An 18,529-nucleotide genomic window follows, 5' to 3' on the forward strand; every position below is an offset into this window, starting at 1 on the left:
AAACAGAGGTGGACACTTGAAACCAACACCAGGGCTACCCCAAGCTCTTTTTCTCCAAAGGAGCTTGAAAAAGAAAAGAGAAAAACAAGCAGCAGTCTCTGGTAGCCCACCCCTCAGTCAGAGGCATGCAGATACACAGACAGACCCTCCAGAACACAAAAATCAACCAATACTGGTTACTTTAAAAAAACCCAATCTTTTATTATCCAAACAAAACTACAATTGCATGCATAGTAAATTGGCTAGATGGAAGGAGCCACCATTTGATATAGGTATTCAGGGAAAAAAACCTGGGTTGTAAGGCTGAGTTATAAAAGGGGGGGGGGGGAACACTTAGCAAGCTCCAAATTCCCAAACAAGGAAAACAATAAATCCTGAGGGACTATCTAAAACTTTTCCCTACTTACACATTTCAAGAAGTCCGTTCTTGGAGAGCCTGCTCTGATCTCAAATAAAGAAGAGAGAGGGAGGAAAAACTCCTCTTTTCCAGTTTGAAATTCCTATCTGCATTGTTATTGGCTGACCACTTGATACCTTGCTAGGCACCTGAGTAACCCCTTAATCATCACTGATTATGACAGGTGGCCAGAACTGAAACTACCATTCCAGACATGATCTCACCTGAAGTGTATAAAGAACCGATTACTTCCTCCTTTGTGACCTGATGCCTCTGTGTAACAGCTCAAAATCTCACTAGCTCTGTTTGCTCCCATACTGCGTAGAATATTCTTGTCTACCTTGCTGTTTCCCACTTTAGCAGGAGTTGAACCTCTAAGGTTTCCCCACATCCTGCTGATTACTTCAATGTGCAGTCCATCTGTTTGGGGGCATAGAGACACCTCAGACATTACCGTGCTCTGCAGTGATCCAAGAAGCACCAGTACACTATGCACACTGAAATCTATCTAGTGGGTTTTTTCCCAGCAGCACAAATGCCAAATTCTGTCTTCTGGGGCTTCATCCTGCAAGGTGCTGAGTAGAGGTGTTAAGAGGTGGGTAACTGACTAATCGTGTAGTTGATACAATTTGTATTTACTACACGATTAGTCAATAAGAAAAGGTGCTCTGTGCTGGCATGAAGACAACCCAGCTTCTACTACATTTAAGCTGCAGTGAACGTAGGTCCTGGACCAGTGTGAGCTGGGACAGAGCCAGGACTGCTACAGCTCTGCATTTTAAATGAACTTAGAGCCAGGTGGCTCTTATTACATCTAAAATGCAGAGGTGCAACAATCTTGGCCCAGTGTGAGCTGGGATTGCTTGGCCCTGGTCATGCCGGATCCAGCAGCCCCCGTTCGCATCTGATGAAGTGGGTCTTTGCCCATGAAAACTTATGCTCCAACACTTCAGTTAGTCTATAAGGTGCCACAGGACTCCTCGTCCCATATTGCTGTGTGTTTTGTGATGAATTTGCTTTTGAGGGGAGCTCTTGCCAACAGCTGGAGAGATTGCTCTCTGCTTTACCTTGTCTATCTAGAGTCAGTTCTTTCTGCAGAATTGCTTCCTGAAGCCAGGCATTGGTGTTGGGCTGAGGTTTCTTAAAGGTGGGATTTACCTGTATTCCAACCATTTCTGTTCAAAGATGGGTGCATATAGTCTAAATAAACAAGCTATATTATGGAAATGCCCAGACGCCAAATCACTGACTTTTCCTCCACCAAGAAACCAACCTGCAAGACCCTGAAAACTGCTAACAATCATCACAGTAGTGACCATATTGAGGAATTGAACTCCATATTGCAGTAATAGCAAAAGCCTGCTAAGAAACCACAATAGAGTGGCCTCTATAGCCCATTTCAATGTGGAAGAGAATCTTGAGATAAAGATGGAGATAAGTTTGTACACTGGGGATTGGATGGTTTAGGACACTAGAGATATGGAGCCTTTCAGTTTTAGGTCACAGTTTGGAATCCAGAGCCCCTTGAGATAGCAACAAAGTGGTTAACACTTGGAGGTTGTTTGATATCCTGTGTGAAATCAGTTGGCATACTCAGTTTCACTCTCAGCGGACAGCTGTCCTCATCGCATAAACCATCACAGTTGGCAGCCTTACCGGGGAAGCCAAAGATTGACCCTACGTTGTGGCTTTGTGAACTGTGCCTTGCACAATGTGACCTGCCTTGTAATATCAAGAGTAGCACAGGAGTGATGGACGTAAAAGCTAAATCACTCCTTTACTTATACAAGTAATCGGAAGGGAACATTTCTATCTGTGAAGGGAATTAAGGACAGTTTGCACAGCCACTCTCCATGCTGTGGATAGAAAGAGGACTTCTGTCTCCAGAGCTGTCACTCTGGCACATTTCATAAGGAAAAGCATTCACTAAAAAATGTTTAAAGGGGGAGGTAGTGGGAAGATAATGAGCATGCAGCCAGACTTCTTACAATAGTAGCAAATAGTCTTAGGCTGAGAAACTAGCTTTTGATTTTTCAATTTAAGATTAACTTTAGATAAATGGATACCTGCTGTTTAAAAACGTTTGTAATTATTATGAGTTGTCTTCCATCTACTTATGATAGTATTTAATTTGATTCAATTTACAATATGTTTATTACAACACATGCATAGCTTTGCCAGCTTCCCAATCTCCTACACTGCCTTTTATTTATTAGTCTCAGAGGGGTAGCCGTGTTAGTCTGTAAGTGAAAAAACTTAAAAAATAACGAATAGTTCTGCAGCCCCTTAGAGACTCTATATTTTTTTGTTAGTCTGTAAGATGTTGCAGAACTGTTAGTTGTTTTTTTTAAGTTTTATTTGTCTTTTTTTTATAGTGCTCACAAACACTGATGACTTTCTCAAAGGAGTATTGTGAGGCTATATGGAAGTTTTATTGTCCGTATTTTACAGTCCCCATTTTATAGGTGACCAACTCTGGTACAGAATGATTGAAAAAAGATATTTTCCAAAGCACTCAGCATTCGCCTCACCCTGCTCCTACTGGTGTCAAATGGATTATGGCCCTCAACTAGGAGTCATGGGAAGAATTTGCAAAAATGCTCAGCAGAACGAGGTCACGGTTGAATGTTTTTGAAAAAAAAAAGCCTCAATAATTTGCTAAATTTAGTGGCAAAACTAGGAACAGAGCCTGGATCTCATGATTTTTATTTCAGGGCCATAACCCAGGTCTTGGAAAATGTAGTGACTACTTGCCAGGGTGGAAGATATTTACTCTCTGCAATATTCATGTATAGTATTTAATGTAAGAAATTCTATACACTGGCCATCTTTTTTTCAAACTAGATTGATAGTAGGTTGACTGTATTCTGAGCCCTTATCTTCAAATTCACATAGGTTTAGGCTGAAGATTTTTATATAATGAGAGCTATGAAACACAACTAGGCAGTTGCATTCAGTAAAGGGCAATACTATCCACAAACATTAGCTTGCACATAGTGGTTGGTAGTTTAGGCAATTATGTAATTTCTGGGTTTGTTCCCTTGTGTCTCTAGCTTCAACTTCCTTTGTCTTTTGATTGCAGCACCAATTGTCTTGCTTTGCTATAGGTAATCAGGCTGACAATATGGCTTCCTCCTTTTTAATTATTTTAATTTTCAGTCTATAATTATCTGTCATTATTTTAACTATTTAAAAATACTCTAGCTGGATGCTATTGCCCTTGGCATCACCACAGAGTTTATATTAGGAATTAATGCCGACAGTTGCAGTATTATTAACTCTTACTCCATGGCTTCTACCAAATATGAGGCCTGATCCAAAGCCCAATTAAGTGAATGGAAAAGCACTATAGCTTTAAAGTGGCTTGGATCAGGCTTTGGAATAGGGATAGTTTGCAGATCTAGGATGGGAGCCAGAATTCAGAATCAAAGTCCTCTTTCCAGGATGCTCTTAATCTGCTGAATTTCTCCATTGATCTATCCACACATATATAGGTAATCTTATCATTTCTGTACCCTTATAGACTTCAAGGCCAGAAGGGACCATCATGATCATCTAGTCTGACCTCCTGCACACTGCAGGCCACAGAACCTCACCCACCCACTCCCGTTACAATCCTGAAAAACTCTTCCCTCATAAGATGGTGACAATGAATTGGTAACAGAGTGTGCAGCGATCCACATGCAAGTTTCCCTGGAATTTTTCTGCCTGATGGTTTTTTACACTGGTGGAGAAACACAGCCCCTTTCTCTTTGTTGACTCCACTAAAAGAAAGTACTAATGTAACTGTAACAAAATGCTTGATGATCTTCCTGACATTTGTCAGTGTCGGGCCTTGGTGGTGATCTCCTAAAGTTATTCTTAAAGTGATATTTAAATGCTTTAGAATCTTCAGCTTTTTTTGGCAATAATCATGGCCGTGAAATGGACATGTCACACAGAGACAGGGGTTGCGTATTTTCCAAGAAACCTTACCCTCGCATAGGATTAGACCACCTGCTTTGTAAGGGCTAAAGTCTTCCCTGGCTATTCTGTGTGAGTAGAATTCCCATTAATGCTAGTGGAATTTACATTTTGTCTACTACACAGAGAATGTGCCTCTTTAATTATATACCCCATGAATGATAGAGTGGAAATCAAAAAGGAGAAATGATCTTTCAGTTTATGGAGCTGATACTCTGATAGAGCGGACTGTTTGCAGCTGTGATTCAGTGCACTATCAATCTTTATATGACCACTATGGGCAGATGGGATGGAGCTTAGTAGGGCTTTTCCATCTCTGAATTCTGTGACCTTGTGATTCTTTATTTTCTAGCACCTTCTCTAGTTTTCATGTTGCAAGCCATGGGGTTTCCATCAGATTCCCATGTAAGATGATTCTGCAGCTTAAATGACATCACTGTCAGGAATTTTTCCTTGATATAGATTTTCCTCTTCTTGAATTCTTCCAATAGCTCCTACATATAGTACATAATCCCTTGGACCTCCCTAGATAATTCCCCCACTTCAAAAGTTTACATCTTTCACACAATCAAATTCAGTTGGCATGTTACTATGCTATGTTCAGTTAGCCTTAATATTTCACTTGGGCAGCTGAGGACTTCCTATCACTAAGCGTCTACACAGCATGGCTTTACTCGAAACAAGCTCTGCAGATTGAGCTACATCAATTGCATAGCTTATTTCGAAATTGGGAGCGTCTACACAGCGCTTATTTTGCAATAGAGCACTCTTCCTCCAACTTCCCTTATTCCTCGTACAATGAGGGTCACAGGAATCGGAGTAAGAAGTCTTCCAGCTTGACAATATTTTGACATTATTTTAAAATAACTGCCTGCTGTGTTGATGCAAACTAAGTTATTTCGACATAATGCTAGTTATTTTGAAGTAATGTTGCTGTGTAGACATACCATAAGTGATTGAATAGACTCCAGGATTAAAGGTAACCCAACTCACTTTTGGTACAGCTATTTCTACACATATGTAGAAAACTCACACATGTTAATTAATAACCATTAGGGAACATTTTAAGCGGCAACTTAAATAATATGGTGTGAGGCAGTTTCACTGCACTTGTCACATATTATCACATGACTGCAAAGGGCTGGCCTGTTTTCTGTCATTTATTCCTGGCTCTGCCACTGACCTGCTGTGTGTCTTTAGACAAATATCTTTGCTTCTGTTGTCCCATCAACCCTTGTCTTTCGTGTTCATGTAGACTGGAGGCAAGGACCTTCTCTCACTGTGTTTGTACTGTGCCTGGCACACTGGAGCCTTTAGGTGCTACTGTAGTACAAACAGCAAACAGTGAGAGCTGCTGTTGTTTTACCCAGCAGCAGACTAGAGAGCAGAAGCAGGACGTTGTGTACAATGAATGGTACAAGCTGCACTTGAGATTTAATGGTAAAAATAATGTAGCTGGGTCACTTCAGCAGTTGCCAAGAGACAAATTGCAGCTTATAGTAAAGGAGGTTCCAATTGGAAAGGTTTCCTTCTTAGAATGAAAAAAATTGTATGGCTATATGGTAATAGTATCACTCCTCAGTTATTGTAGAACTTCCTGCTGGGTGGACTCTGCTATTAGTCCTCTGCCCATGAGAAATGTTAAGGCTAACAGAATAGGCACATTGCTGCCTTTTGTGCAGGGATGACTAATATGATGATCATATTATTCCAGCTTAGCAATGACTGCTTATAAAGAGGTTCCTCTTTTTGGCTTTTCAGGCTCCTAATGGAGAGGGACCTGGATATATTGAGACCTGCTTCTTATGTCATATCTTGGTGGGTGTTTGCATTTGGAGAGCTAACAGCTCTTACTGGCATCAGCTGGAAGTAATATAGGTGTTCAGCACCTCTGGAAATCAATCCCTTTTACAGTACCATTATCACCCTTTTATAGCAGTGGAGTGACAAAGCCTTTATTCTATTGGCCCTGAAATTGTGGTACTGTCTTGCCATTTTAAATTATGCCACTTTGGCTTTTCAGCATTTTTCCTGCTGTTTGACACTTGCACAGTTAAAATCACAAAGTTGAAAAATGAAGATGTTGATGTCCCAACCATACCAACTGATCTGTGTTTCATCTTCTGTATGTTTGTATGGCATTCATTTTACAACATAAATAGTAAGCTATTAAGTAATACAGTAAGCTGCGTATTTAGTTGGGAAAACAAAAATAGTAATATCTCTTAGGGATTTTAAAATTTGATTAATTGGCTAGATGAATAGTCAATGCAATTTACATCGACTATTCAATTAGTTGATAAGGGCACTTTCAAAGGCAAAAGTGCTGCTGGGAACATGGGGCCAGCGGGGGATTCAAGCAGTCCCCTGCTGGCCCTGTGCTCCTCGCAGCATGTCAAAGCAGCAGTGCTGAATGGAGCCCGGGGTCAGCAGGGGAGTCCCCAGCTGACTCCGGGCTACCCGCAGCATTGCCACTTTGAAGCACCCTCTTCTCTCCCCCCCCCCCCCCCCCCGCCTTGCTGCCTTTTTCTGATAAAGGCAGCAAATGGGAGGAGGGAGAGAGACTAGTTGACTAGTATGTCAACTGTCCGATTAAGCATTTGCTTATCGAATAGTTGACTAGTCAACTAGTCATTCACATCCCTAATATATATCTATACATAACGTAACTGAGTTAATATTGTTAAACATAAGAGAAAGAAATATGACAACAGGTGTTCAAGCAACACAGTCCCTGCCACTCTGGACAGCTCTGGGGTTCTGGAGGCAGGGCAGCATGGTGGCAAGTATAATTTGTGCCAATAGGGGAAACTGTTGAGACTCTCTCTTTAAAACAAGAACAGCAACAAGTAAGAATAATGGTCAAGTCTCTAAGGGTACGTCTAGACTACATGCCTCTGTCTCCAGAGGCATGTAGATTAGGCTACCAGTCATAGGAAAATGAAGCGGCAATTTAAATAATCGCCGCTTCATTTAAATTTACATGGCTGCCGTGCTGAGCCGATCAGCTGTTTGTCGGCTCAGCGCGGTAGTCTGGACGCGCGGGTGTCAACATCAAAGGCATTTGTCGACCACCCAGGTATGCCTCCTGGGATGAGGTTTACCTGGGAGGTCGACAAATGCCTTTGATGTCGACACCCGCGCGTCCAGACTACCGCGCTGAGCTGACAAACAGCTGATCGGCTCAGCACGGCAGCCATGTAAATTTAAATGAAGCGGCGATTATTTAAATCGGCGCTTCATTTTCCTATGCCTGGTAGCCTAATCTACATGCCTCTGGCGACAGAGGCATGTAATCTAGACATACCCTATGTTACATGCTTACTGCTAGCATGAAAACGGAGTCCCCAGCTGAGAGAGGCTCTGATGCTGAAGTCTCCTGGGCACAGAGTTTCATGCTAGCAGGTCACATTGCAGGGTCAGAGTTTACATTTTGAAATATGGATAATAAGCAGAAGCTGGCTGTGCTTCAAAGAGAGACTTCTGTCTCCTCTAGTAGGAATGTTCTGGCCGGCATTCTCTCTGCAGCACTCTCGCCATGTACTCAGAGCACAGTGATACCACATATAACTAGAGTGAGTCACTGCACCTCATTTAGGCTTGAAATAATGAACAATCCCAATTGCCACCAGTTGAGAGAGAGAGTGGGGCTATATCAGCGCTGTAAAGCAAAATAACTCACAGTTTTAAGAACTTGCCCTTTTAAGTGAATAGCAGGAATCACTCAAATGTATGTATTAACCCATAAATGCACGCTCTTTTGGGAGCCACTGCTGGCTTATATTTTCCTACTTCCTGACAGCCACGAAGATCTAATTATGAAGATCACGGTATCTGAGCTTGCCCCCTTGTCGCAGACTGCAAGGTCCACAAGGGCAGCTGGGCTTCTGCTTCACAAAACAGAACATAAAATATTAAGTTTCTTGTTAGTGTTGCACTGTGTATATGTATGTTTATTTTGAGCTATCATTGCTCAATTGCCATTGGGCACTGTCTATTTTTATCTTATGGAAGAATCATGAGTAGGGTTAGAAACACAAAAAGAAACGATTCAGGAAGGCTAACAGATGTTTTGGGAAAGAAAACAAGAACTCTTTTAAAATTAGTTTGAATTATTAAATGTAGTTAAGTATTGGAAACTTAACGTTATTCCAGTCCATCTTTCTCTGGTTCCACTGAATCAGTCAAAGGGAGTGTTAGCCTTTTTGTGAGATAGAAGTCCTCGCTAGGGGAAAGAATTGACACTTTCTCAATTAAATATGTTTCTCAAATGTGGTATCAGAACAAAAGGCTCATAATTACAGTAGTGTTCTCCTTTTATAACTGAGGCAGCCTCAAAAGAAAGGCTGCCTCGGTTATAAAAGGAAAACACTACTTTAATTTTATTAGTACTTGTGCAGATGCAACACATGTAGGCTTTTCTATGGCTGTAGGCCCTTTCTCCCTTTATATATGCTGCTGATTCAGTCAGAAATATGTGTTCTTAAATTTTCATCTCTACAAAAGTACACATCATTTTTGAGAGTGTACTAGGACTACAAGTTAGGGTTACTCCAGCGGCTGCAAATCCACACCTTCATGGCGATTCAGTAGTATACATGAAATTCATCTGGTCTTCCCAGTCCAGAGTTCAGTGCACATATTTTTATATCACAGATGACACAGACAACCCTTTTGGTTGTCTTTGCAGAGAGGCCAAGCACTGAATTACTCTGTCATGACTCAACATAAGGCTTTCCAAATCAGGACTCATACAGATTGGTGGTGGTGTTATGGAGAAGTTTCCTATGGGAATCAGAGAGTACAGGTCAACTCTCTCTAGTCAGGCACCCTTGGTATCTCACTGGTGCTGAACACAGAGAATTTGCTAAACCACAGAAGGTCAATATCATTTTGCAGCATTATCAACACTTCCACTGCTCACTGGGCTCTTAGAAGACATTTAGGCTGTGTCCACACTACAAAGAAAAGTCGGAAAAAGATACGCAAATTGCAATTTGCATATCTTTTTCCGACTTTTCTTTTGGAAGAGGCTTTTCTGAAATTTGGTGCATCTACGAAGTGCCAAATTTTGGAAAAACCTCCTCTTTTGGCACATCCCTTCTTCCTCGTACAACGAGGTTTACAGGGATGGCGAAAAAACACATCTGCTTTCCCAAAAAATTTTTCAAAAAAGCGGACACATTCCTTGGATGTGGCATAGCTTTTCCGGGATACTTCCCATATCCCAGAAAAGAGCTGCAGTGTAGACATAGCCTTAGGGTAAATTAGAGCTAAATAACATCACAGAACACTAGTGGCTGTAACAAACTTTACGGGACTGCGGGAAACTTAACCCATGACAAGTGGACATCCAGCTAACTAAAATCATGCTGGATCACAGATGTTGCCAGTCAGGAGAATGCTGGCGTAGAGAGGTTCAACCTGTAGTTCAAATTCCTTGCCTTTCTTTCACTGCTCTCTCTGCTTAGAGTGACAGTACAGGTTTCCTTGTAATGGTGGCTTTTCCGATGGGCATTTTTAAAAAAAATCAGTGTCTAATTTTTTCAAATACATTTAAACCCCAAAAGGACAAAGTTCCAGACATTTATTTGCACTTATTTTACTGTGTGCTATTGTTTCGTGGTGTCGTTTCCACCCTGCTCATCATGGCAATCTGCTACTTTGATAGGCTCCCAACAGGTCAACAGTGAAAATAACTCTCTTCCTAAAAAAACTCGGCTACCCCTCTGTGTCTTTCCTAATTCATCCTAATTTCAGTCTCAAAGGATTAAAGATTTGCCAGGTATAATGTTATATGTTGGTTGTGTTTTGACCTCCAAGATCTGAACTTCCTTTGAATTCTTAATTCAATGATTAATGATTATTGATTATTTGTAGTAATATTTATTAGTCAGAGCCAGAACAAGGTCAATTTATCCTCTCAACCAATGGCATCATAAGAAGAGAGTGAAAGAATGAGTATTAAATAAAATGTGGTCTGGGGAAGGCATTGAATGTTTAAGTGTGCAGTGAGTTTTGTTCAGCCACTTATTATGCGTGGCATTACTGATATCTGTAATAGGCTCTCCCTTGAAATTAAATGATACCCATGTAGCCATGTTTAGTCCTAGGGAAACAAGCCAGTTTTTTGAAGCTACTGGATTATAAAGTCACATGCAGACAGTTTGCTGGAATGTACATTAGTTATGCTTTGAATGAGGCACAAGATAACTGAGATACAGATAACAGCATTTCATGTGCAAACGTAACAGAAATCTCATAGGCGAAATAGATTGCTATGAGAAATTGTAGTTTTCTCTGATGACCTTGACCAATCAGAACAAATTCAGACCTGGTATAAGTGGGTTCAGTACCAGAAAAAAGGAATAGTGCTTCAACAGAACTTCATTTAACCTGTTGTTCAGGTTTTGTGGGTAATCAGCTATTTTTTTTAAGTTTACCATTTTTGAGAGGCTACAGGTCTGAATCCATCTCTTATGTTGGTAATTTTCAGTTTGTGGATCAGTGCTGATTTAATGTTCAAACACATAAAAATGCAATAAAAAGGAAAGCAAAAATCAGCACAGAAAAAGCATTGTAAGACACTCTATAAAAGTGGAGATGAACTGATCCTTTGGCAATCTGTTCACTGTTTGGGCCAAAGTAGCATCTTTTATTTTTTGACAAAGTAGCAGCATCAGCTGCTAAGCATCTTCAACATCTTTATAAAATGAACAGTAACATTACAAAAAAGACAAGGCAGGCAGAGCAGAAGAGATGAGAGGGAATAAAGAAGCAGTCATATCTAGTGGTTAGATCATGAGGGAGGAGGGTTGTGGCTGAGTTCTAGAACATCCAGATTCTGGGCCTAGACTGTGAGCAGCTTGTATAACAGCTCTGTGCCCGGGTTTATCCATCTGAAAACTTAAATAATCTTATTACATTATATCTAAGAGATGTTGTTTGAATTAACATTTGCAAAGCTCCTTGGGATCCTCCGATGAAACTTAATTTCAGAATATTCTGTTCTGATTCTTATGCTAATGGTTGTGGTATCTGAGCACTATGGAATAGAGAAATTGAGGTGGGTGATTATTTTAATTTGCTTGTATGATGAACTCAAGTATCAGATGAATCTTTATTCAGCAGCAAAAAGTACTGATCTCCCTTCGGAAACTGAAATCTGAAGTAAATTATTTATTTTGGAGATCTAATTTGGATTTTGTGGCGTATAGTTACTAATATCATTGCTAATTTAGTTGTGGCCTTAATGGCAACATGTGAGAGTTCAATTAATTTGCATAAGTAGTAGGAAATCAACATAAACTTAATAAAGTTCTATATTGAAATGGGCGAGATCATGAACATAGCACTGAGATCTGTCTCATCTTGATTTTGGCAGGTCTGTTTTTAACATCTGCTTGGCTGTTCTGATCTAGCCTAGTCTTGTGCACCTAAAACAGTTCTGCAAAATACTGTAACATCTGAAAGTAAATAGATAGCTATCATTTTGGAAAGTGTGAAAGTCTCAGCTATTTATTGGTTAGCTTTTCTAATGGCTATGCAAGGTCTCCATGTAATAAGTTCCTGTGCATTTTATCTTTGGGTGCTTTCATCTGTGCTTTCTACATTACTCTCTGTCATAAGATGAGTATTATAATTTATGGTATTTGCAAATGTGCTTTTTTTTAATCCTAATACTGATTAAACATACTCAAAGACACTGGAGATGGACAAAAACTATAACAAGCTAGATTCTGGCAGCATATGATTATGCCAGATACTGCTATCTGTCTTCATTGTGCCCACCATGTGCAGGGTCACATGCGTGTTGGGGGAGAGGGTGCTTTTTCTTCTGGGGGTGGGACCTAGTCCAATCTGGTCCTTGCCAGTGGGCTCAAGGACTCAGGCTAGCACCAAAAAGCAATGCAAGCCATTCCCAAATGAAAGGGCTCAGGCGGAGATGGGAACATGGCCCTGCTACCTCACAAACAGAAATTATGGCTTTATTTAATATGGAGTGCACAGTGTATTCTTGTGGAAGGTGAGACATTGGCCAAGATCCTTCCTGCAATAAATGATGGTGGAAGTGAGGTCGTGCACTGTGTCTGAATCTGGTAAGCCAAACTTTGAGACCTCTTGTGTAGTGTGCAAGTACACAGCTTCCACTGTAAAGATCTGCCTGAAAGCCAAAATATAGCTCGTATGGCTTGTTAACACTATAGCATTTGTGTGTTGCAGCATCCTACCAGGACTGTAAAATACTTTGTGTCTCTTTCATATACTGGGTAATAACTCCCAAGATTCCATGCTTGTAAAATTCAACTGGTTCTTTATTAAGGTAACTTCTGTACGCAGTTGTTACAACAGATGCTCACATTTTAGCCATGTGCATACAGACTGACTTCCTGGTGCTTTCTCCAGATTCTTCTCTTCAGCAACTGGGCTCCTCCTAAGTTGCCACAACATCCACACACACAACTTTTCCCAACATCCCACAGGCATGCACCCCACACTCCTGTCTGCACTTGCTCAGTGCCACGGTTCTATTTTTCTGCACTGGTGCAATGCCACTGTGCCAATGCTATAACTGCAAGGGTTCAGTTAGTCCATGCAGCGTGATGTCACAGTATGCCAGCCCATGCTGCGCTGACAGCATATAGCCCTGGCCTTGTCGCCTGTTGGCTGCATGCAGGACTAAAAGCAGCAGAGGCAATTCTTGGCTACTCTTGGTTCAACCCAGTCAGCCCACCCACCTTGACTTCTCAAGGCCCACAGTAGCATATAAGGATGCACAAATATAACTGCAATTCACATTTTATTAAACATTTTAAATCTACAAATAGACTATATGTTTCGTTTCCCAGGGAGTACCCTGAAAATACAAGAACAAAAATTAATGACTCACTTCTGTGCCCACACAGACCAAAATGAAAAAGGCTAGCTCTGCCTCCATGGGCTGAGTGGTATTTTTGGTCTGAAAGGTATTTTTCTAGGTTCATATTTGTCCATAAAATGTATATTTCTAAAGTGGGCATTTCATTGCAGAGGTCCCCCAAACCCATCACCCATTCCTGTAGCCACCATCAGTTGTAGTCACTGTTTGGAAGTTAATACAAAGAGGAAGCCAAACTTAAAAAAACAAACAACAACAACAAAAAAACAATCCCTGATGAATCAGGCCATATTAAAATATAGAAGTCATGCAGATTCTGTAATGTTGGTATGTGGATCACTGCAAAGCTTTCAAGAAACTGGTCTATTTCCTTTATAAAAAGTTAGTTTAAAAAGGCACTTATCAGTATTACATAAGAACAGCCATCCTGGGTCAGGACAAAGGTCCATATAGCCTGGTATCCTGTCTTCCAACAATGGCCAATGCCAGATGCCCCAGAGACAATGAACAGAATAGGTAATCGTGGAGAGATACATCCCCTGTTGCCTGTTCCCAGCTTCTGACAAACAGAGGCTAGGAACACTATTCCTGCCCATCCTGGCTAATAGCCATTGATGGACCTAGCCTCCATGAATTTACCTAGTTCTTTTTTTATTCCAATAATAGTCTTGACCTTCACAACAGCCTCTAGTAAGAAGTTCCACAGGTTAACTGTGCATTTTGTGAAGAATTATTTCCTGTTGTTTGTTTTAAACCTGCTACTTGTTAATTTCATTTGGTGACCCTCTTGTTCTTGTGTTATGAGAAGGCATAAATAACTCTTCTTTATTCCCTTTTTCCGCACTAGTCATGATTTTGTAACCCCCCACCATCTTAGTTGTGTGTTTTCCACGCTGAAAAGTCCCAGTTTTATTAATCTCTCCTTATATGGCAGCCAGGATTATCAATATTACTAGTAAACCTCAGGTAGCCTTGACATTCTCATCTGTAGTGTTTGCTCAGATGGCCTAGCAGTTGCTTTGAAAGATGCCATGGAGACAAGTGTTTTGTTTTTTTACTACTATTACAGACCTTTACAGCTTGGTGCAATTCCCACCTAAGGAAAGCAGGCACACAAATTGAGAACATTGAAGAGGACTTCAGGAACGGCCTTAAACTGATGCTCCTCTTGGAAGTCATTTCAGGTTTGTTGGAAATAATATGTGTTTTAAAATATAATGCATTTAGTGAATGCTGCTTCTGACTCTAGAACCTTTTAGAGATTTTTGTAGTGCAAAATTATAGCATAAATTAATCTTTCAGAGAGGTTAGAAACAATCCTGTTTTCCAGATACCTGGGACAAGCAAAATTACAGGCTGACAAGTAATCTGTTCACTGTTCTGTGGAGGATCTGCTGGCCCCTATTTAAGTCTCCTGAGCAAATGGATGGCTCACTGCATCTGACCTGAGAGTGAAAATTAAAAAGTGGGTTTTCACCTCAGTTTCTTTGTAAATATTCTTGAAAATAAATATTCTTTATCCCTCAGGTTCTTACTACTTTGCTATCTTCCTTTTCTGTCTCCACTCCATCTGTTTTCTGAACACAGCTGGGAATTGTGTGCACTGTTATGTACCATTACTGCTTATTTCAGTTGGGAATTGTGCACCTGCCTAGTTCTTACAGTGTCAAACAAACAAACAAACAAAACCCAACCCTTTGAATGACCACATCTTCTTACTGGACAACAAAGTTTGAAATTCAAGTTATCCTTAGACTGGCAATTTAAAAAATATATTTTTTTAAACTCCTCCCGCCCCTTAGCCTACCTGAAATATCATCAGTAGGAAAGACTAATGAAGTACTCTCTTAAATGAGTGAAAACTGCTAAAGATAAAAACAACAACAACAAAACTGAGCACAATGCATGAGTGGGCTTAAAAAGTTAGAACTGAACATGTTTTAAAACAAAAGAGCTAAAAAACAACTCACTTTTCCTTACCTGCACAATCAGGAGTTCAGGGTTCTATGTTTCTAAGCTGATATCCTAAAGCCATGTTACCTCTGCAGCTGTCTGAACCATTTGGCTTCAGGTGATATTGCTTTTGGAGGGATGTAGGGCCAGTGCTCAGACCCTCGAAACTAAGTCTTTTAGTTCACATTTTCTCCCCATGTGTAGGTCACGAAGTTATTTTTAAAACATCATATTCTATTTTTAACCCCTTGATCTTTTTTTTCTTTCTTTTTAATTACTGGGCAAGCCTTTAAAAAGTTGATGCCTAAAATCAGGCCCAGTATTTAGAGACCTTAAAGAATTATTGGCCTGATCTTCCATACTGCTGAGCAACTTAGAGTTCCTATTTATATAGGCAAACCAGCTAAATCATCTATTTCCTCTGATGTTCAAAGGTAGTCACCAGCAGATTGTGTGATTAGCTGAGGATGCCCATTAAAAGAGGGGATGGTCATGTGAAGCATATTGTATGATAAAAGGAAAGGCGCCAGTGAAAGAGCCTTTCTAAGTCATGTTTTTGTGTGGAAGACTTTGAATTCGTATATGGAGGATTTATTCCCATATCTTGACCATCTGAAAAGACACAGCCTTTGGTACCAGCCAGTAGCAGCAGCATCACTGAAATAAGTGAGTGTGCCAGTGATAAATGAGGTTGAGATAAGTTTGGAAGAGGCAGCGATGCCCACAGGATCCTGAGATCTGGGATTTGGGCCTATTTAACCACATACAGCCTCAGATTTCCCAGGATACTCCTGTTCCCTCTTGTACATCTCTGCCAATCCTACTGTCCAGCCCCCCTTGTAACCAGGCAGGAAAGAGTGATGACCTATGAGGAAGGGCTTGTTCCCTTCCTTTTTAACATTCATCTTCTCTAAAGCAGCCACAAGCAGCAAAATAAAATATGAAAACTGAATGTCTTTATGTCTCTCTTCTGTTTGGGCAAACATAAAAATTTATTCATGTTTCACTGCTGTCCTGGAAGATCAAAGTAAATAACTTCTTTGCTTTTTATGGGTTTGTTCAAATGCTCTTGACATTCATTCAGAAAAATGCCCCCAGAAAAATGGTCAGGTTTGAGACGATGAACTGCATGCATTCTCTCTGAGTTTTTCTAATCACCTGCATGGTTGTGCCAAGGTGCCTGTAAGGATGATTGCATTAAATTTTGTTGTACTACAGGGGAAAGGCTACCAAAACCAGACAGAGGAAAAATGCGCTTCCATAAAATTGCTAACGTCAACAAAGCTTTGGATTTTATTGCCAGCAAAGGAGTGAAGCTTGTGTCAATCGGCGCAGAAGGTATGTGGAAACACTTAACAATAGGCACATGTATCCCAAAGAAGCTAGATAGCTGAGATTGGGGGCCAAGTTGTCCTGGCCCTTCTTTGGCCATGGAAGGCCAAGGCCCCTAATACATCTTTGATGGCTTCTGTGCAGGATGGGAAGATAAAAACTGGAAAGATTTGGGTGCAGGGAGATGTGAGTTTTGAGATGGGCTTGATGATACCAGAATGTTTTTTTCAGTGGTTCTGTTTAATGGTTTATAATATCTCACCATCTCCCCATTCCTTTTTCTAAAGATTAGGACAATCTTTGGTTGCTTTACTGCCTTCTTTCATACCAACATGCTATTAAAAATCAGTAACTTGAGAAATCAGATAGAAATCTAGAATGCACCTGGATCTTTATATCTCTTTAGAGAGTATGATGTATAGATGACATGTTTTGATGTAATTGCTTGGGGGATGAGGCCTATTCTTATATTGTTACATGGGTGAGTATACATGATTACTACACTTCTAAGACCAAGGTTCAACATTCTAGACATACTTAAGAGAGTGGATAATGGAAAAAGTGGCAGCGGGAGCTGGCTGGATACTGAACTCAAGAATGAAATGGAGTTAGGTGTAGCATAGAGACATGATTATTTGTTGTTCTGCTTCAAATAGTCATTGCAGTTACATTAAAATGAACAAGGGGCTGGTTGGATTTTGGGAAGCAAGCAAGATCTCACAGCAAGTGAGACTTGACTTCCTATGGATTCCAATTCAGCATCTAGAACAGCCTGGTTGCTAAGATGTATGTAGCCTTTTGCTTTTTGTTTGTTTTGAGTATTTGTGGTTTGTGCAGTCTCTCCCTACATCAAAGTGTTGGTTTAGTTAATGTTGTGACGTTCTACAGCTACCGGTTAGAACAAGGAGAACCGGTGGACAAACGATGCAGTTGAAATAGAACACCTCCCCCCTCACATCACACTTTAGACTTGGTGCTCTTCTGAGAGCAGTGCTGTATTCTGTGTACAGCAGAGGGCATTGTAGAGACAATTTACATGTGGAAATAAAAATGAAGTGTAAGGTAGACTGCTTGCAAAGCTGATACAGAAACACTGAACAAACAGGCCAAAGTTAGAATCTTAATGGAACAAAAAAATGGTCTGGTGAGTAGTGCTTTTCACCGTGACAGGAATCTTGAATTCACTGGCTGAGGTGAAAAGGTCTCCAGGGAGAGATGTCTTGCTGAAGGGTGATCACGTTACCTGATAATATTTTGCACATACTGACCCAAGATTTTTAAGGTGCTTAGTGTTAAGCTTCTATATCCATAATTAGGCATTAAAAAAAGAGGCATCTTTCATTGATTTGTGGGAGTTGCTAGCTACATAGCACTTTTGAAAGTCAGGTCACTTATTTAGGTTTCTAAATACATTTAGATCTGTAAATACAGATTTAAAGTTAGTATCCGAAATACCCTTTTTTAAAGATGCTGACTCCTGTATATAGTATTTCTTACAGGAAGATCTCAAAACACTTTAAATGGATGCATGAATGAATTTAGCTTTACAGTACCCCTGTGAGGTAAAGTATCTACCCTCTTTTACTAATGGGGAAAACTGAAAAGCAGAAAGTTGAATTGGCCCTTAATGTAAATGAGAAGAAGCAGGCCCAGCTGAGAAGCCAGGAGATCTAATTAGCTCTGCCACAGACTGCTTGTATAACATGGGACAAGTTACTTAACTTTTGTCCTTCAAATTCATTGTCTGTAAAATTGGAGATAACAGTTGCAAAGCTTGACTTGGCGTTTGGAAAGCTTCTTAGATTATTGGATGGAAGGTATAATAGAAAAGTCTTATTTTTATTATTTGTTATTATTATTTATTTTTATTATTTAGACACAAAGAGGAACTTATAAAACAAGCCAAATTGTAGTGCTTTAGCTATGGCTACTAATGGCTGTAAGTCACCTAATCTTGCAAACCCATTTTTGGGATACCTTTTAATTTCCACACTGTGAAGTCACTA

General features: G+C 40.3%; 1 protein-coding gene across 1 annotated transcript in view; it reads left to right on the forward strand.

Annotated features, from left to right (window-relative positions):
- The window catches only part of ACTN2 (actinin alpha 2), a 78,783-nt gene that overhangs the window by 15,279 nt on the left and 44,975 nt on the right, over positions 1–18,529 (forward strand). The window contains exons 2-3 of the mRNA XM_075924812.2: positions 14,308–14,422; positions 16,410–16,529. Of these exons, the coding sequence (XP_075780927.1) occupies positions 14,308–14,422; positions 16,410–16,529 (235 nt within the window). The remainder of the gene's footprint in view (positions 1–14,307; positions 14,423–16,409; positions 16,530–18,529) is intronic.

This window comes from Pelodiscus sinensis, chromosome 3, assembly GCF_052426305.1.
Source record: "Pelodiscus sinensis isolate ZL-2025 chromosome 3, ASM5242630v1, whole genome shotgun sequence".
NCBI classification, from domain to species: domain Eukaryota; kingdom Metazoa; phylum Chordata; order Testudines; family Trionychidae; genus Pelodiscus; species Pelodiscus sinensis.